The 21,826-nt window shown below is 35.5% G+C and overlaps 1 protein-coding gene across 4 annotated transcripts in view; it reads right to left on the bottom strand.

Annotated features, from left to right (window-relative positions):
• SGCE (sarcoglycan epsilon) overlaps window positions 1-21,826 on the bottom strand; it is a 74,825-nt gene that overhangs the window by 11,399 nt on the left and 41,600 nt on the right. For 3 of the 4 annotated variants that reach the window (XM_055307631.1, XM_055307629.1, XM_055307632.1), the window contains 6 exons: window positions 21,590-21,662; window positions 16,550-16,748; window positions 6,466-6,628; window positions 3,642-3,853; window positions 2,690-2,716; window positions 1,772-1,960 (listed from right to left, as the gene is read on the bottom strand). In XM_055307631.1, coding sequence (XP_055163606.1) covers window positions 1,772-1,960; window positions 2,690-2,716; window positions 3,642-3,853; window positions 6,466-6,628; window positions 16,550-16,748; window positions 21,590-21,662 — 863 coding nt within the window. The remainder of the gene's footprint in view (window positions 1-1,771; window positions 1,961-2,689; window positions 2,717-3,641; window positions 3,854-6,465; window positions 6,629-16,549; window positions 16,749-21,589; window positions 21,663-21,826) is intronic. The other variant, XM_055307630.1, reaches the window with a different exon arrangement.

A 21,826-nucleotide genomic window follows, 5' to 3' on the forward strand; every position in this document is an offset into this window, starting at 1 on the left:
AACAAAAAAAAAACTGTTTCTCAAGTGTATTTGACAATTTCGCTTTTGAGAATATATATCAACATTTGAAGGATATATACCCATATTTCACTAGCACTCTTAAGTAGCCTTAAAAGATTTAAAAATTCTTTCCATTTGGAAATGAATGATAAGGCTGTTCATATTTTCATCTAAAAAAAGCATGAGAGATTGTTAAATCACGAGCTACTATAATATTCTTGAAATATACTAATTTTTTTCATCTGTGTCTAATACTGGTGAAGTGAGTTTTTTAGGATGTCCCACTAACCATCAGAGAACAAAGAAATCTATCCTTTCCATTGCATAAAACTAAATTTTGTGTGACTTCAATATTCACATCCCTGGGCTGCCTGGGTGGGTCAGTGGTTGAGCAGTTGCCTTTGGCACAGGTTGTGATCCTGGGGTCTTGGGATCGAGTCCTGTTTCAGGTTCACCGAGGGGTGCCTGCCTCTCCCCCTGCCTATGTCTCTGCCTCTCTCTGTGTGTTTCTCATGAATAAATAAATAAAATCTTAAAAAAAATTCACATCCTTGATCAAATGTTTCCAAAACTCAAAATTTTAAATGTATGCAATTTTCTCCACTGTCAATCAGACTTCAATTACTTATACATACATGCCCACATAAACACATATCTTAGCCTATTCAACAGTAAGCAAATAATGTTAGAAAAGTTTAATACAATATTTTTAGATTTCTGAAGTATTTTGAACAAATTTATTGAGTCTATCTATACTATTCATATTAATTACTGTTTAATCTCCAAATTACCACATACATTTTGCATGGTTACAAAATAAGCATTTGCAATGGGAAAATTTTGCATCCAGTATGGTTCCCAGAGAAATCTTTAATCAGTAAGAGGTTATTATATTATACCCTTTATGTGGTGAAGGTGGGGTGAGGTAGATTTTTCCCTATATCCATCATATTTACAAAAGTAAAGTGAAAAAGAGGAGGATCTCAAAAACAAATCTGTGACTTCCTTGGGAAACTAAATTTAACCCATTTTAACATAACATTTGATTAAAAGAAGAAAAAATAAAGAGCCATGTTCTAAAAAATAAATGACAATTTTACCTACAATTCTTTTATATCAAAATTGAGCTTCTAGGCATATAATGTGGGTTCTCAAAGAGCAACTGGGCAAATTCCTCAACCCTTTGCCCCCCATAGGTAGGCTTCTTCCAGACTTTCTGATCATAGTCCTTCCAATACTACAAAGGTTGGCACTAATAAATTGTATTTATAGTCAAAATTGGAACTACTCATTTTGATATATTAGCAGATCACAAAAAATAACATAAAAACCTTGTATCCTGAGGCACAAAAATTAGATTAAATAGATGTGTGGTAATAACATTAAAAAAAATAGGTTAAAAGAACCAAATAATTCTAATAATAGCTCTAAAAAAGAATCAATTTGTTATGGTTTAGGATATGCTTCTCTCTTTCACAATTAACTCATCTTTGAGAACACATGTTAGTTTATTAGCAGTGTCAATATCTTAACTATTAAGGTGAATGTCATCTTGTTTCAATTAGTGAAGAAAAAAATGCATTTCCTGAAAGTAATCCTTTATGTTTGGGTCAGCACCACCAGGTTGAGATCTACCCTGTCAATGTCCTTTTGGTATTTTCTCTTAGGGTTGTAAACAAACAAAAGCAATAATGAAAAGGTCTAGTCTTTATGGAAATTAAGTAGATATATTCATGCATATTAATAATGACAGGACCACATGGAAACTTACTGCTGTGTTTGCATCAGTGGCATATTCGTGCTCTCATAACTGTCCGTGTGCAGAGGAGGTATGATCTCCCCAGTTACGGGGTGAAACACAGGGAGCGTTGACAGAGGCCATGCTATCTCTCTATTCTTGGACATGTCACGGAGTTCTTTGGTAGATTTCTGAATAGCACTATGATGAACCAGCTGGATGCTAGATGGAAAAGAAATAAAACAACATATATTTAAAATCAAATATTAGCCCAGTGGGTCATCAAATTTGAAAAAGTTATAATTTTTTTTCCTTTTTAAAATAAGACTTCATTCCACTTTGGGCACTCTACAAGTTATCTCTGAAAAAGATATATTTCACATGCTTTTAACACAGCAAAACTGAACATCGTAAACCAATTTTTAAATAAGTGTGTCTTGCATGAAACTAAGCTATAAAGCATTGTGTTAATATTTCAGCCCTAAGAAACAAACTAGTATTCTATTTAATTTCTACGATTAAGATTAAACTACCGTAGATTTTACATTGTTGCTTCTGATGGGGCATTTATAAATACTCACAGAAGTTTCATTTTATGGTAGGTTATTACTGTAGATTCAGGAAAACGTGTATGAAAGGTCTTTTCATCTGTTCTCTGGTTTATAGAAATGCAGATTGGGAAATCACATCATATAAATGGCAAGTTAATATTCTGAATCTGAAATTTTAGGTTTAATTTTTATCTATGTAATCTTATTTTCAAACCCTTTTTATTTTTAGTCTCTATCCCTCCTAAATATCTATTTAGAAAGCAGCTTTCACATTTATGAAATAAACTATGAAAGATGATGAATGACAAAGTAAAAGCATGACACACATGTATGCAGCATGATAAGCAACTGAGAAGTGAAAAAACATGATAAAGAAAATAACAGGAAAGAAGACACTTACTCTGGTGTTTGCATGTTTCTCTTTTCCCTAGAAACAAAACAAAATTTATGAATTAAATAATAGCATTGATATTTGAAACATTAAGACTATATGCTCATGGGATCTTGCATGATGTGGAAATGCTGACATTGTTACTATTAAATGCAACCAGGCAGCATTTGCCACCAGGTTTATGACATTACTTGGATGAGTACACATACAGAGATGGAATACTGATGAGAAACACACAGAAAAATGGAAAAAAAATGGAGATTAAGAATCAAGCTCTTGGAAATAAATTCTATGACATAATGAAATCAAGCTACATGTAAAAATGAAAGAATTTGTTACTTGCTGCTTTATTAATTTTTTATCCTTTGCTTTGTTGCTCTGACTTCCAGATAATCTTGGGAGATTATTTTAATTGACATAGATGTCCTGAAAGTGCTAACTATTCCTGAAGTGAACGCTCATTACTCAAATTATACTCCTGTCATTAATTTACTCCTAGGTTTATATGTATATATACATATCTTTTAAACATTTAGATTATGTCACCCGTTTGACAGAACAACTTTGAGAAGAATTCTGACCACCACTTCTGATCAAAGACTATTTATTTATTTAAAGTGCAATTACCATATCAATAGATTCCATAACCTCTGCACAAAATGGCTTATATAACCAAGAGAGCTAGCCTCTGTTATTCTTGGGGCTGTTTTGCCAGCATGAATTTACATCTAGCCTTAATAATTGTTGAATAAAGTAATTATATCTCTAATTTGATTTACTAGACTCAAAACTATTTTAATTCATTTTAAAGGAATAAAGTACTGTAGTTTGACTTGAACACAATTTCAATTAATTTATAAAGTATTTTATGAACCAAATGAAACTTGGCTTTTAATGGAATCTTATATGTTGTTATCCTAGTAGGCTTGATAATTTTTTATTAGTGTTTTAAAGTACTCACACTCCTTCCCGTCGGCAGCACATGATATAAGCAAGTATTAGAAAAAGGACCAGTGCTACTGCCGAGGGCACAGCCAGTGTAATTAGGAAATCCGTGTAATAGTCTCTGCTTTTCAAAGAATCAGAAGGGGGTTTGTACTCTCCACCATCAGGTAAGATCCCCTCTCCTCGAATCACTTCCTGATAGGTGGACACTTGCTTTGTTTTATCGACCTGATACAAAAGAAGACAATTATACATCAAATTAATAGCTGCAAACATTACTAGAGTTTAAGACCCAGGCATACCAAAACTTTCTTTGACACATTTTTAACAAGGAATCTTTTCTAATTACGTTATCATCTTGAACTTGCAATTGTTTATGGGAGCTAGGAAGAAGTAAAGAACAAAAATAACAGATTAAAGGGTTTATGTTGGCCTACTTTCTATGCCCTTTCCACAACATACAGACATATGTACATGAATTCATACATAATAAAGGTATGTGTCTGTGGGGGCTCTTCGCAGTTCCTTCTTTGAAGCAGAAGACTTTCATACTACTATGTACCTTTCTTGTTTCCTAGGGACCAACTTCTAGTGCAGATGCTAACAAACCATGAACTGGCTGACAACCAGGTATGTGGGTGTGGTTTCTAAGGTTAGTGAAAGAGAAGAGAAAAATAAAATGAGAGATAATTTCTAAATGATTATAACCTTGATCTTTCTTTGATCAAGCTGACAGAATTTTGAGGAAAGACAGCCTAAGGAACATGTAACTCATCCAACACTAGAGTTTTACTAAATTCTATTCCAGAATCAAAAAAATGTGCATTTGCACTATATCCATTTACCTCCACATTCATTGAACTGCTTTCACTGAGTTGCATTTAATTATGTTGCAGTTTTTATTGAAGGATGGTATAAAAATAGCCATGTGAAACTTCTCACTACATTTGCCGCCCCCCACTTACCCTCCCGCCAAAATACACTGGGGAGAATGATTTGTGGCATTTCTCAATATATTCTCCAGAAAACAAAACAAAACAAAACACTTCAAGAATTTTGTCAAGACTACAGTGCTAGTAAAATCTTTACTTTCTGCCAAGGAATTGAAGGTCTGCTTCCTTTAAAAGGGAGAATTGAGTAACTGATGAATTTCCTCTCTTGATCATGGACCTATCAGGAAGCTTGTTGTCAAACTTGACCTTGGGCCTATTTTTTTTTTTTTTTTTAAGTTCAGGTCCTGATCTTCTATTTCTTTTGTATTTTATTTATTACATTTATTGTTTTGACTATTTCATTTAAGCCCCCTGATATCTTCTGTGGTAAGATGTGACACATAAGTAAATACACATAAAATAAAAAATGAAAATCCCCATCTTTCCATTTATAAAATCTCACCACAGAAACTAAAAACTTCAAAACATACGTCAATTTTTAAAACTTTAGAAATGCGGGGATCCCTGAGTGGCGCAGCGGTTTGGCGCCTGCCTTTGGCCCAGGGCGCGATCCTGGAGACCCGGGATCGAATCCCACATCGGGCTCCCGGTGCATGGAGCCTGCTTCTCCCTCTGCCTATGTCTCTGCGCCTCTTTCTCTCTCTCCCTCTGTGACTATCATAAATGAATGAAAATTAAAAAAAAAAAAAAAAAAAAAAAAAAAAAACTTTAGAAATGCGGTAATATTCCTAAACATCAACAACTTTTAGCACAAACACAAGTAAAATGGCGTTGTTAGGGCCCACTGTCTACTGCCTCTGGTTACAGGTACCTACTCAAGTTATGATTGCAGCCACTCAGTCTTTGGCATCCTTGTACGATTACCACCATGACTGAAAGATTAAGCCTTGCAAATTCAACATTTATGTATAACACACGTAAACCATAGCAGCTTAATAATTTTACTTGATTTAAGAAGACAAAGAAAGAAAATTATTTTCCTAAGACACAGTCCCATAAAAAGGAGAGTCTAGGGCCAAGGGTCACAGGTGCTGAGTGCTGCAACGTGAATACTATGTTCTTCTGTACTGCATCCGGGAAAGTTGCCTGCAGTCGGTTCTCTAAGACATGAAATGACAGTTGTGTTTATGTGTCAATAACTTTGTTCAAATGTCAACTTTAAACTTAGATCTAATTCACTCACCACCAATCATCAAGAGGTGACAGAAGCTAAATCTAAAGGTCACTAAAAAGTAAAACAACTTACCGATCTTCCAGAAAGCAAGATCAAAAAATAATATAAATTTTATAGATGAAGCCTTACCTACATTTTCTTAAGTCTTTTAGCATCCTAATTACAAAGGATATTTAGAAAGAAATATTTAATATTTATGGGGCCCTGGGTAAGATTCTAATTTCGCTCACTGGAATTTTTTTTTATTCCTTGAACTTTCCCTACAATTTGAATTTTTAGGACACTGACCCGTAGCACCATATTGCTTTATTTTCAGATTTATTATTGTACCCCAGTCTCTCCTTCCAAAGTGGGTGATGGCAGCATATCTGAGACTTTCTCCATATGTCACACTTATTCCATAATCTATCTTGGCTTAGCAGCCACCTGGATGTCCGGGGGTGGTGGTGGGGGTCATCTGGACCACCTGCCAAGCTAAGGCAGCCCCAGCAACTGATCAAGGGTAGACTGAGGACAAAAGTGGAGATACTCTTTTCTAAATGGATGCACTGTCAACAAGCTTGCCAAATCCTTAAAGTCAAGGGAAGTCCACAGCGTTAACAAAGTAAACCCAGGATTTGTTCCTAAAAGCAATTCAGGTTTTAGTCAAATGTTCTCTCCAGCCACATCACTTCTAAGTACATTTACAAAAACACAGTAAAATAAAAACTCACCAATGAGATTTTGCACCAGTCAATGTAAAATTGAGTACGAAATTTTTTATCACATGTTATCACAGGCTCCATTTCTTGACTGCATCTCAATTGATTCTGTGGATTTTCAACTTCTCGTAAACAAGAAGAAAACGGTACATCGGCACCAACCATGACATAAACGCTGCAAAAATGTGAAACTCTCAGGTTATCCTTTGAGAAAATTGGAAACACTGAAAAACAATCTACCCTGAAAGCAGGATTTATCCTTTTGAATTGAGGGATTATCTAGAATCATCCCTAAGGTAGGGGCCTGGGCTTTAAAAGCAGTGATTCATGGAGGAGCTGCCTTCCATTCTTTCCTTTATTTAACCAATATTTACTGAGTGCTTTGGTGTTCCAGACACTCTCTTGATTCTATGTTAATTTCTAAAAAATTTTTTTTCACTCAATTTATTTTAATTCAAAGTAAGCGGGATCCCTGGGTGGCGCAGCGGTTTGGCGCCTGCCTTTAGCCCAGGGCGCAATCCTGGAGACCCGGGATCAAATCCCATGTCGGGCTCCCGGTGCATGGAGCTTGCTTCTCCCTCTGCCTGTGTCTCTGCCTCTCTCTTTCTCTCTCTCTGTGACTATCATAAATAAATAAAATTAAAATATATATATATATATATATATATATATATATATATATATATATATATATATATATTTCAAAGTAAGCATGTGTCTGACATACCGTGATTACTATGTTTGGTAGATTGTTTACATTTAAAAATTACTCTTAAAGTAAATTATTTAGAAATAACACTATCACCAAACTAATAAATAATTGCAGGTAATAAATCTCACTTGATCTCATTTTAATAAGATTGTGAAATTACATCTCTGGAGGTATGGAGCTTTAGGCACTTAGCTATTTTACCCAAGTTTCTACTGCACAGATCCCTACTGTTAGGTCTCCTACTATACAAGGTCTCTCACTCTTTTATTCAAGAAGTTAATCCAAGAGAAAAACTATTACTTGGTAAGCACAAATTAGGCTAGCAAAATTTATTTTCTTGGTGTATACCTTAGTAATTAGGGGGAAAGAACGCTACTTAATTAGTCCATAAGAGTTTCACACACACACACAAAAAAAAGAGAAGATAGTGATAATAGCATTTAAATAATCTTGAAGCAGCTCAAGAAAAGGGAATCTCATAGGTTTTTCAAAAGAGAGAAAACTAGGAATTACTCTAAATAAATATTTCTTTTCCTAATGACAATGTTATAGCTACTTATAAAATGAAATAAACCCATCAAAATTCCAGCTCTCTCTTTGTAGAAACTGACAAGCTTATCCTAAAATTTATGGAAATTCAAGGATCCTAAAATAACTGCAAAAAATTCTTGAAAAAGAAAAGGTTGGAAGACTCACAATTGCTGGTTTTAAAACTTACAAAGCAACAGTAATCAAATCAATCAGCAATAGTAATCCAGCATAAGGACAGACATATAGACCAATGAATAAAATTCAAAGTCTAGGAATAAACTCTTACATTTGGTAAACAAGTGCCAAGATAATTCAATGGAGGAAAGAACAGTTTTTATAACAAATGGTACTGGCACAGTCAGGTATCCACGTGCAAAAGAATAAAGCTGGATTCCCTACCCCATATCATATAAGAAAATTCACTTAAAATAGAGCAGTGACTTAAATGGAAGACCTAAAACTATTAAACTCTGAGGAAAAAAAGGAATACATTTGCATTACCTTGTATTAGGCAGTGGTTTCTTAGATATGACACCAAAAGTTCCAGCAAGAACAGAACAAACTAGATAAGTTGGACTTTATCAAAATTAAAAATAGTGTGCTCCAAAGGTCACCATCAAGAAAGTGAAAAGGCAACCCATGAAATGAGAGAAATTAGCTGCAAATCATGTATCTAATAAGAGAATTGTATCTACAATATATAAGGGACTCTTAAACTCAAAAATGAAAAGACAAATAATCCAATTTAAAAACGGAAAGGGCTCTGAATAGACATTTCTCCAAAGAAGTATACAAACATCCAATAAGTGCATGAAATGCCTTGAAATGTCCAAGATCATTAGCCCTCAGCACAAGAGAAATCGAAACTACCATCAAAACCATTGTTTCACCTCCATAGGATGGCTGTAATAAAAAATACAGACAATAAGAAGTGCCAGTGAGAATGTGGAGAAATTGGAACTTTCCTACTCTGCTGGTGACAATGCAAAATGGTACAACTGCTTTGGAAAGCAGTCTAGAAGTTCCTCAAAAGGTTGAATACAGAGTTACCATATGAACCAGCAGTGCCATTCCTAAGTACATACCCTAAGAGAAATGAAAACATGTCTGTATGAAGACTTATCCGTGAATGTTCATAGCAACATTATTCACAGTAGTCAAAAAGTAGACACAGTCTAAATGCTCACTGATGAGTGAATAAAAGGTGGAATATCCATAAAATCGAATATCACTCAACCATAAAAAGAAACGAACTACTAATACATGCTACAATGTGAATGAATCCTGAAAACAATATTGTGGAAAAGTGGAAGAAGCCAGTCACAAAAGACCACATACTGTGTGATTCCATTCATATGAAATGCCCAGAGTAGGCAAATTTATAAAGATAGCAGGTAAACAGTGGTTGCCTAGGGCTGGGGGTGGTGACGGTACATGGCTGCCAATGGGTATGGGACGAAGGTGCTGGGATGATGAAAATGTTCTAAAATTGATGGTGGTAACGATTGCACCATTTTATGAAAAAGCTAAAATCCATTGAGTTATATATTTTAAGTAGGTGAATTGTATAGTATGAATTACATCTCAATAAAGCTGTTATTTTCAAAAATAAAATGAAAGTGCAGCACAAAAATTAAAAGCCATGTCAATGTAAGTATGAACTCACACTCTGAGTTGACAACTATGTGCCAGAGTTTAATTACACAAACTCATTTGGTTGTTCTTTATGTCAAATATATATTTGGACTTAAGATTCATTTGAAGGAAATTTTTTTTTCAAAAACCAGGATGCTTTTGGGAGACAAATAATATGTAATAGGCTAAAACTAAAGATGAAAATAAAAATAAAAATTCTGAACAAAAGTATGTATGAGAAACTATTGGTATTTAGATGATCAGCGAATATAAATATATTCCATTTAAAACAAGTTCTTACTTGTAAGCTTCACATAAAGCCAATTTCTACTTCCTTATTACTGCCTAACCAAGACCATATATCTCCTTAATAATTGTGACATATAAATATAGAAATGAGTATTTTTTACAACTGCTAACTTGCTTTAATGTGACATTGATTTGCATTTATAATTAGTAAGATTTTAAATTAATTCACTTCAAGTTAAGGTAAATGGGCATAAGAGTTTTTGGTGCTTTGAACAGTTTTTATTTTTTTCCCTCAAATTATAAAAGCAATATAAAAACATTACATTAAACCTGGGATATAGAAACAAGAATTAATTTATATTACTAACAGAACTATTTCCATTTTCCAATGTACCTTGTAAAATGTTTTTCAAATGCATATATTTTTAACCTAATTGCAATCATCTCTAAAATATAATTTTATACCCTGCCTTTTCCCTTAATGCGTCATAAGCATTTTCCATACTGTGCAGTCTTCATAATTATAGATTTATGGCAATATAATTTTTTAAGTGCACATGATTTATTCAACAATTACTTCAGAGTCGGACATGTAAGTTGCTTCCATTTTTTTTGATGTTATAAATAATATTGCAAAGACTATCTCTCTGCATATTTTTTAATGTTACTATCTTTAAAGAGATGCCTAGAAGTAGAAACATTTTTATGACAGTTGACACATACTGCCAAATTACTTTCATCTCTACTTGGATGATCCATAGGCTTCACAAACTTAATATGTTCCGAACTGAGCTCATTGTCACCCCACCCCACCTCCACCTGTTTCTCCTTTTCCATGTTCTTCTCTCCCAATGATTGGCATGGCCAGATGCTCAAGTACCATCATCTTTGACTCCTGTCCTTCTTTCCACATATTCAATCTATCAGCAGTCTCTGACATTTACCCTGAAAGAACTCTCACATGCACCTGTCCACTATGTTCCATCTCCCTGTTACATCCTAGTTCTGATCACCATTGCTTTCCAATGTGAAGCCAACAGCCCCTTTTAAAGGTCCTTCTTGAAGCAGTCTTTCTCACTGTCTTCAGGGAGCCTATGTGCAGAACAAGTGAATGAATAAAAAGCATTATACCAGTTTTAAAACACAATCCATTATATATTCGAAAGTTGCTAAAAGAGTAGATCTTAGAGTTTTTATAACAATAAAAATATCTGTAACTACACGAGGTGATAGATGTTAAACTTATTCTGGTAATCGTTTTGCAATATATACATATGTGAAATCACCTTAAATTTGTACAATGCCATATGTCAACTATATTTCAAGAATACTGGGAAATCAATGAGTTAATATATAAAATGTAAAGAGACTACAAATGTCATGCTTGAGTGAGAGAAGGAGATATTAGATTTGTCTTGTAAGTAAAAAAAAAAAAATGTAAACTCATTGTTTCTCTTGTAGAGCCAGTAAGTTTCAATGTGTTGGCTTTCAAAAGAAAAAAATAATTTTGTATGAGGCCGTGAATAACAACTCTATGTTATACACACTAAAATTACATTTTTCATAATCTCTTTTCCTTTCAGTTAGCTTTCTGACACGAAGAAACTTAAAATTTTTATGAAGCGAAATGAAAATGATCGTTACCTTTATGACCTTAGCCACATGTTTTCAAACTTTCAAAGGTGTAAACAGATGAGATAGGAATGTGTTGCCAACTACAAGGCTCTCAACCAATGTTAACAAAACATGGTACCTCAAACTCTTAAGAATTGATCTACACAGGCAGATTCTGTTCCTTATGAAGGAGTCTTTTCTTCCAATTTGAACAACTCAATTTGCCTTGAGGGAGAACATATTCACTGTGGCCTTTACACATACAATGTTGAAAACCAAGTAACAGGTTAAAAAGAAAAATAAGTCCAAACTCTGCCTTTTTTAGCCAGATATCTGCCAGATAAATGGATCCAATGATTGCATATTTGACCTAACTGTCCAAGTAACAAATGTGTTTTATTCTTAATTTTGTGTATATAGGAAATAAAAGACAGTTTAGAAAAGAATGTGTTCACATGTTACATGTTGCCTGGGAACTCCTGAGCCCTTAGAAAATACAATATGATTCCTGCCCTCTGTCCCCCACACCACTTCTTTGTTTTGTGCATATCTGCAATCAATCGGCCAAAAAGTGAGATGAAAAATAAAGAATAAGTTAAACTAAATAAAAGGTCTAATGCAGAATAAAAAAGAAAACAAAGGACACTTCCAGACTCTGGTTCTACTACTTGCTTGCCCCTCTTCATTGGAGAAGGAATAAATGATCAGAAGAGGGAACTGGCATATAAGGGTCAGACTCTTCTAGTTTTGTGTGTGAATTACATCTCAATAAAGCTGTTATTTTCACAATAAAATGAAAGTGCAGCACAAAAATTCAAAACCATGTCAATGCAAGTATGAACTCACACCCTGAGTTCATACTTGCAGAAAAGAGGCATTTGGGTTCAGTCTACTCTTTCAACCATGTGTTATTTTCTGCAAATGTCCCTAATGCTTTGGAATAAAATCTAAACAATTTTTCCTGGTATACGAGGCCTTTACATGGTCTGGTTTTTTACCTCCTTGGTAACTATCACTTCTGGATCCCTGTTCTCTAAATCCACATGAAGTAGGTTATTGAATCCACTAGGCTTTCTCCTACCTCAGGGCTTCTGCCCAAGCTGACTGACCCCTCTATCTAGAATTCCTCCTTTTGTTATTTTTTGAGCAGGTTAATTTGTACTCATAGTCTAAACTCAGATCAGGCTTCACGTCCTCTATGAACCCTTTCCAGGCATGGACCTGAAGCAAAGGAGGAACACTCTCTGTGACTACCTACTTGCCTGGTCCCTAATAGACTGTGAGCACAGATATTTTTTTTTAATCGCTAGAGCACAAAGGTTAGTATACTATTCCCCAATAAAAGTACTTAATAAGTCAATCTATGTGTAGCACGTAGGATAGATTTTAGACATATAGTTACATTGATTTCATGTATTGGTTTATTTTTATACTTATAAAAATGGACTTAGATGGGCTTCCAATTTTTACATTATTAAAGGCTCTTTTGAGAAGTTCCTATCATATTACCATATATCACCATCATTCCAAAAGGGTATTTGTGAGAAAATGAGTGGGAAATGTCAGAGAAGGTGACAGAACATGAGAGACTCCTAACTCCGGGAAACAAACAAGAGGTAGTGTAAGGGGAGGTGGGTGGGGGGTTGGGTGACTGGGGGACAGGCACTGAGTGCTGACGGGATGAGCACTGGGTGTTATGCTATATGTTGGTAAATTGAACTCCAATTAAAAAAATATAAAAAAAAAACAAAAGAGAGTATTTGCACCAAAAATGTAGGAGGCATGTTATTAAGAATAAAGGACAATCTTATAAATCACCAAACATGGGGACAAATTCAACAGAACACTACGGACTGGTCCAGGATCATGACCTTGCATCAGAGCAGTATTTGGCAGCCACTGACTCACATTCTCTTCCTCAAGTGTAATTTCTCACAGACGCCTTTATAGGGCAGAAAGCAAACAATTAATTAGAGGGAACACTTTGTGAGACTGTCTAACGAATAAACTAAGATTCTCTGTTGCTGATTGAGGCTAGATCCACATGCTTTGGTAACCAGAGGAAATAGTGGGAGGTTTGACAATCTCTTTATGAAAAGTGAGTATATTCCTTAATCCTCACACCCTATCATTCCCTTCATAGATGCCATTTACACCACATCACTTACCCTGGGTTGGCAGCTATGCCATGCCTAGAGTGAAATACGAACCTGCTCCTCTTTCCACTAGCTTCATCCCAGGCTAAATGCATCCATAAGTCCTTAGCCTCTGGCACAGTATTAGGAGCAAAAGCAGCACAGAGACCACACCCAGAGAGAGCACAGTTGCCCGGGGTTATGGGTCTGGCAAAGGAAAGAAAATCTTTGCAGGAGGCTCAGGCTTCCTTTGCAGCAGCTTATTTACTTTGAAGTAAATCTTTATAATTGTTTTCTGTTAGATTTAGGAGAAGTCTGAAAGCTGTCAGTGAGTCTGAAGAGGTGAACAAATGTGCATCAGGAGGGATGAGGGGCTGGGATGCTGCAGAGTAGGTTCCTGATGATTGGCATTGAACAGTGCTTTGGGCTGTGTGGAAGGGCCATGGATTAACTCTGATGGTCTACTACCGAGAGCTTCTCTTAGTCATCCGCTCTGTATTTATCTACATACATACATCAAGTAGGGAAAAATCTGCATTTAGCAGATTGTGCCCACCGTGAGTACAATAGGAAATAATTTCATGGAGGTTTTACTCTTTTTTTTTTTTTTTTTTTTTTATCACAGACTGGGACTTTTGTTACTGCGGAATAAGCAGAACACTTTTGTCAGGTGCTTAGTTAATATGGTGGGAGTGCATGACTACATTTTTAAGGAAAATCTTAGAAAAGAAAGGGGTGGAATTCCTTTGCTGTGTCCGACCCTAGGTTGTTTTTTGTTATTTTGGCTTTTTTTTCCTTTTTACTTTTCTTTAATATTTCCTTTTAAAAAGGGATTCCTAGCTGTTATTTTCAAAAGAAAGTACAGAGGCAGAAAGTTTATTAACTAAATTAAGTGTTAGGACTAAATCAACAAAAAGGAAGTATGGCACAAAAGTCAAGCACAGGATTTTATTTCTAAGTTTAAGGCAACAGGTAAAAAAAAAAAATTATTTTTGTTACTATGGCATTAGATAACAACTAAAGAAAGTATACAAAATCATTCCCAGGGACAATTCTTTCTTCTGGAATTATACTCAAGTATGCCCTTGTTCCATTGGTTCTCATATAGGACACTGGAGCAGTGGAGTTGGAATTGGTTACAATTTATAGAAATGCTATTTTAAAAGACTTATCATACGAATACTTTGTAAAGGTTATGGCTTAACATTAAATTAAAACTCATGGAAAGCATTTCAAGTTGGGAAGGGATCTGAGACAACAGGGTCCAAATAAATGCCACGGGACTGACTCTCTCAAATAGCTGACAGTACATGCCACCCTCTAGCAGGTGCTGGGGGATCAGCTAATGACTGAATTCTCTAACAAGTACTTGTAGGACAAAAATTCTGTTCTTAATTTAGAGTCACATGCTCAGGCCCAGCCCTAGCCTCAAAGATTCAGACTCTCTAGGGGGACGCAGAAGCCAGGAACCTATCTGTCCATCCATCCATCCAATTTTTTTAACTGCTGTGCATGGAGTTCAGTGTGGGCTTGAATCACTACCCTGAGATCAAGACCTGAGCTGAGATGAATGGTCAGATGCTTAACCGACTGAGCCACCCAGGCGCCCCCTCTGTATTTTTTTTTTATTAAAACTCAACTGGCAATTCTTAGCCAAGACATGGTTGGAAAGCACTGTTTCAGGTCAGAGTCTGCTTTAGAGAGTTGTTTAGTTCAATTTAGTTGTTTCTAAAAGGGCCTCTGTGGGTAGAGCCTATATTACTGATGAGGGAAGAGTGAGCCCAGAAGAAAGCCCAGCTAGGGAAAACTCTACCAGGGCCTGGTGTTTGAGTTGCTTCCTCCACCATCTTTTGGTCATTGTTTTATCACTGAAGAACATATTACTTTAAGAAACTACTGAAAAGACTTTATGCTTGGAGAATGTTTTCAGGGGAGACCCCCCCCCCCGCCGTTCATCTTTTTCCATGGTTCTTCTTTAATTACCCAGTGGGAAAGAGAATCATGTTGAAACTCTCAAGTAAAAAAATGTAAGCTCTAAAATTATGGTTTCATATAGAAAACCAACCAACAGATAGACCAGTGATAAAGCAACTATTTTTTCTCAAGGCACTTCTATGTGTGCTTGACTGACTTCAAAACCCATTACTGTAACATACAAGCTACAATTTAATTCTGAAATTTGTAAGTTGGACTTCACAGCTCACTGCTTATCCCTTAACCCCCTTCTGCCTACGCTCATACTTCATCTATGTCTATTTGTGATCTCTTCCCTTATTTCTAACAAAGTTCTCCTTTAAAACTGCCCTTAAGTATAATTCTTATTAATCCGGGTACTCTAGTTAATTCTAGATAGCATCTATATAAAAATGTTATCATGTACATGGATAAAGGAGGAATTGGAAAGGGATATGCTATATAAACTGTGATTTATTCCATTATCTCATATGTTTATAGAATGGGTTTTTTTTTTTTAAGGCAGATCTGCTTCAACCTATAGGTTAAAAATTAAAGATCAAAGCGTGATTCGACATTCAATCCTCTCAATTCACCCAGGCATAAAAAGTGTCTCTTAAATTCTACAAGGGTCTAAGTCACACTTTGTAAGGCATGAGAGTGGGCAAATCCCTCTCAATTGCACTGTCTCATTTAGACGCTACATCAAGTCTGAGGGAAGAAAGAGTACAATTCCCCTTGGAGCAAATGAGGAAATCGAGGCAAAAGAGAGTGCAGTATTTGCCTGATGTCACCCAGCTGATGAGTGACAAGGCCAGGCTTTAGAAATAGGTTTCAAATCCACTCTGGCCATCCGTCACCGACACATGGTGGAAAGAATGTTAAAGGCGAAGAAATAGTTTCCTAGAATAAAGTTACAGCAATCTGAGTGTCCTGCAGCTGATAACTGGAGCATCAATTTTTCTTTGAAATGCAGGGCTCTAAATAATCAGCCTCTCTATGGAAGGTACAAGAGACTTAGTGCTATAATTTATGATGGTGATCCTGATCTACAATTAGAATTCACAGGACCTGGAACATCAGATATAAAGAACGAGTAACGTAACCTCTTTGTCAATATAGAAAATTGCTAGGGTTTTCATATCTTTACAACACCTACTTCTTATTTAAAAAAATGCAATAGGCCATCTTCCAACTATAATACATTTGATAAGATCACCATATTTAAAAATGCATATTTAAGGCAACGAGATAAAGGTTTGCTTACCCCTCCTTCATGTCATTAATGGGAAGAGGAACCCTGCCGCCCCTGTCTAGGGCCGATGTGATGTTTATGGCGTTCAGACGCTCTGGCTGCCACACATTTTTCACCGCCCCAAGAAAGTCTCCAAGAACCTCGCTGGCCAACATTTCTTCTACATTCATATTTTTAATGAAGAATTCTGCTTGATATGGTAACGGGAAGTCTAATTTTGGTGAAAAAGGGTATGCATATCATTAATGAAGAAGTCTTTTGAAAGAGAAACAAAAGAACATTTCAATATTGCTTATTTCTGTCATAATCCTGGCTTTGGGGAACACTACTAATATTGACTTTAAAGGCTTTCTGTATAACGGAGGAAATATCTAAACACATAACTTACATTGGACACAGAATTTTACCTACAATGTAATTAACCAAGGGATAGCAGAGCTATTTATAATTATACGATTTGGCCAAAAAAGAAAAAAAAAACCCCTGCTAAATCCACTTCCAATTTGCCAGTGACCTGCCAGTCTCTTCGTCTACCAAGGTACCCGGTAGAAGGAGCATTTCCAGAACCCTACATAGGTAGGAGTAATATTGTGTATTTATAGTGTTTTAAAATTGACAGATCTTTTTCGCGTACATTCTCTTATTTAATCACTATGCCCCTAGGTAGTTCTATGCCCATTTGAACATAGAAGTAAGTCAGAGCAACAACCTTTCCAAATAGAGAAGACATTACAAAATATCCATAATTGCTTATGAGTTGTTTATGTATAATTTGAAATACCATATTTTTAATTTGTGGTATTACTGATCTCTTCAGAGTATGTTAAAATATTACTTCTACTAAAATATTGATTATATTTTTAAAAAATCTAAAATCATAGTAATTTTACTCTTTTGATAACTTCATAATTAAATATTCTAGAGAATTAGATTTTAAATTTCCCACAAAATTCCAGATCTCACATTGTTAGAGATTTACCTTTTTTCCTCTTCAATAACTCATCAAATTTCCCTCCAAAAATTTTAATATTAGCATTTATTTTAAAGTAACCAATCCAACTCAGACTCTCAGTATAACTAAGTAGAATAGACATAAATAGAATTTGCAGTTGACCCTTGAGCAACACGAGTTTGATCTATGTGGTCCCACTTACAGGTGGGGTTTGTTTTTTTTTTTTTTTTTAGTTCAGTACTGCAAATGTATCTTAGGATTTTCTTTTTTTTTTAAGATTTTATTTATTCATGAGAGACACACACAGAGAGAGAGAGAGAGAGAGAGAGGCAGAGACACAGAGACACAGGCAGAGGGAGAAGCAGGCTTCATGCAGGGAGCCTGACGTGGGACTCGATCCCAGGTCTCCAGGATCATACCCTGGGCCAAGGTGGCGCTAAACAGCTGAGCCACCTGGACTGCCTTAGGATTTTCTTAATAATATTTTCTTTTCTCTAGCTCACTTTATTGTAAGAATACAGTATACAACACATATACAAAATATGTATTAATTGACTCATTTATGTTATCATTGGTAAGATTTCTGGTCAACAGTAAGCTATTAGTAGTTAAGTTTTTTGGGAGCCAAAAGTTATATATATATATTTTTTTTTTCAACTGCTCAAGGGTCAGCATCCCAAACCCCTATATTGTTCAAAGATCAACTGTATTTCAGTTTCTCAAATGTTACTCTTGAACTTAAAAAATCATTCCCTACGTTCTGATTGTTCTATTAAGATAAAGAATAGCTTTTATTTGTTTAATCAAATTTCTATAATAATAAAAGATACCTTGTTTGGAATACTTATTATCCCTTACCAAGCTAAAGGGATTGTGGTGAATTATCCCATTTAACACTTAAAACCAGAGGGTGAGTAGGTACTTGCCCTGTGTATTCAGAGGGGGAAAACTGATCTTTAGAGGAACTCAGGATTTTACCATCTTTGAACTTGCCTCAGATGATTTTTTTTATCCTAATAGAAGCTGTGTATAAAGTGCTCAGTGGAGCTGCCAGCCTAGAATAAGAACTTATAAAATAGTAAACTTAAGCAATTACTATAAATAATATGAAAATTTAAGCAATTACTATAAATAATATAAATAAGTTGTGTACTGAAATTCTTCCTTTAAGAGGAAAAGAAATTGTTTCTGACTATACACACATTTAAAGCCCTCAGCAGTAATTATACTTCATTTATCCTCTGATTTATTTCATTAAAACTCATATATCTGTAAAGTATTATATTGTTATTCAACAATTAAGTAAAAACTAAAAACTACACAATAAGTAACTGAAATCTTGATGATCTCATTTCTTATGAAGGTTCTTTAATACTAAAGGACACTTGATGCCAGAGGTGAAGTCAGGGAAGATGTTCAGGCTTTAGAATTTTCTACAGTGTGGTATCTCTTCCTAAAGATTGAGTTTTTCATGGCTCTAATCACAGAAGGTTCTTCATTCATCTTCTACACTGCCATTTATTCTGCTTGTGATTTTGTTAGATTTGTTTGATGTATAGCTCATCTGCAGTCTTCTAAAATATGATATATTTATTCTATTTTATGTAGATAAGTTTCCTGTTTTATGCAGATACATTTCCTGTTTTATATAGCTAAACAGTAGCTTAATCATGCCACATTTTTCTCCATACTGAAAAACAGCCATGCATAAATATGCCATGAAGAACAGTTTCTTGGCAATAAATAATATTTACAAATAATACCAAATATAGTTATGAGTGTGCTAGAAGTCTATCATCCATTAATTTCACTCAGTGTTTTTATATCCACTTTTCTAAAAAAGCATGCAAAACATTTTTCTTGTTTTCAGTGCTCCTTTTTGGAGAACTGTTACTTGGTTTTTCCTAATCCATGTGACCCTGCTTCGTGGCTCCTTTCTGAGACCCGCTGCCGCCACACCCTTAGAGGCTCTGGGCCATGCAGCTGCCTGCTGTCTACAGAGCCAAGCGCTACTGCCAGACCTTCCAAAGATGAGTCATAGGAGCTTTCTAACTTTGGGGAAATCCCATGCCTGCTATATTTGGACATCACAGAGGCCAAGGGAACAGTAGGCCAACAGATTGGTGGCAGGCCTCTGAGACACGAAACCCAATTTAGAGAATCACTCTATGTACTCTCCTTGAGCTCCATGCTCTGTGATTCTACATGACTAATTTCCCATTAGGTCTCTCAGAGCAGGAGACAGTTGGGCAGGGAGTCAGATTGAGCATGATTATCCTGATATGCAACTTCTGCTATTTCTTTTCCTAATCTCATCTGGGAGAAATGGCGCATGTGTAGGCCCTGCTCAAAGATGTCCATCCTACTGCCCATATTTATGCTGTCTAGACCAGCAAGGATAAATGCATGCTCTCTGGTTCACTGGTTTTCATATGTAAAAGGCAGCAGGGCAGCTCTGCCTGAAATAAAAATGGAGGCTTCCAAAACCTGTCCAGTGTTCCTACCTCACCAATACATCTTCAAAATCCCTGATTTAGATAAATAGCCCGTAAAGCCAACTTTCAATCCTATAGATGTCTAATAGTCTTCCATTTGTATCTGCTTGAACATTGGTGCCTGCGCATCAAACACCTATTAGGATGTCAGTATATTCTGTATCTACCAGTACTGAGACCAGACTTGAGGCTGTCTCTCAGTCTGTAAGGACTCCTGTACCTAAGAATGGGGAGCCCCCCTGAGGGCATTATGGTAAGGTTAGTGGTCCAAGCACAGTATAATGTAACCATACTACTACACTGGTGAATTCCTGAGGAGAAAGGGAATTTTGTGATTATTCTGATCATTAATCGCATTCCAATTTTACAGGAGTAACTTTAGACTGGGTGCAAGCATCCAGTAACAAGTGAAGTTGGGGATAAAAGTCTTCCTGTTCCAAGCAGGAATACCTATCTAAAGACCATGGGAAGGAGAAAAGGACAGGGAATCTTCTGCCCAGGCCCACAGAACTAGCATTTGGACTTGCTTTCCATATATGAAAGTCACTTTAAATTTTAAACTAGCACATTTGTTGTCTGCATCTGATACTGCCGAAACCGGGGGAAAAAACTTATGTAAAGGGATTCAAATCTCTATGCAATCTCCCAATTTATGTTCTGCAGTATCAATTCTATATAAATTACTTCCTTCCATAAAATATAAAGGCAATTTTTTAACTCAACCTTTACTGAATTACCATGAATTCCAAATTAGTAGGTCCTAAAAAATGCTTTGCATTTGCTCATTTAATTGTACTCACAAATAGAACTATAAATTCTCTATTTAGGACACATAATTGTTTTAATAATTTTGGGATAAAAATGCTGTGTCCGTTCTTCTGTTACCCTCATAATGATATCTAGTATAGAGGGGGGTATCCCATGATACATAAATTTTAACTACAAAGTTTTTAGCAGTATGTACTTTTCCCAATAAAACTCCAAAATAGGACAGAATATTTGAAATAACAATTCTTGGAATATTCCCCTATCCCTAAACTTCCAAATCCTTGAGAATCACTTACAATTTGAGTATATGTAAATCCAAATTACTAATAGACTCTAGAAATGAATAATTAGCTATTTAGGAAGGAGTCTGTGACCCAAATTCCAGTTTATTTCCATCAACAACTCTGTCTTCACATGTGATCAGTTTTAAAGTAAAATAATAAAACTAGCTACTAATTACTGATCTTGTATCCTGCACTCAGCCCTGTGTTAAGCACATTTCAATTCTTAACTCATGGATTCCTTCCTTACCCCAGACTTGGGAGAGAAATGCTAGTCTTGGTCTCATTTTATAGATGATGAAACCAAGGCCTGCAGAGATAAGTGGCCTATGTGCTTGGGTCTCTATTCTGAGCTTTTCAGCACCATCACCCATCATGATATTTTATAACCAATTAAAGGTTGTTTAGCTTTCTTTTCTATACTTTACCATTTTGTTAGTTATATTAGGTATGTGGTCCCTGAAAATCCTCGACTATATTTTGCATAGATACATAAACCATAATGAAATACTTTTGTATATAAGAAAAGAATCAGCAACATATCTTCCATACGTACCTTCTGCTGACATTATATTAATTACCAAATTATGCCTTGCAGTCTCAAAGGTACGCCTATTGTAGGCAGTTATCTATTAGAAAAAGAAAATCATATTAAAGAAGTGAAATGTTATTTGGGAAACAAAATTCATTAAGGACAAAATGAAAACAAATTGTCGTTCTTTCCATTTTCATTATTTATGTACTTACAAAATGTGCCTTCTCCGGGCAAGAACAACTCAGAGCTTTTAGCAAT

Source organism: Nyctereutes procyonoides, unplaced genomic scaffold (assembly GCF_905146905.1).
Source record: "Nyctereutes procyonoides isolate TBG_1078 unplaced genomic scaffold, NYPRO_anot_genome, whole genome shotgun sequence".
Lineage (NCBI taxonomy): Eukaryota > Metazoa > Chordata > Mammalia > Carnivora > Canidae > Nyctereutes > Nyctereutes procyonoides.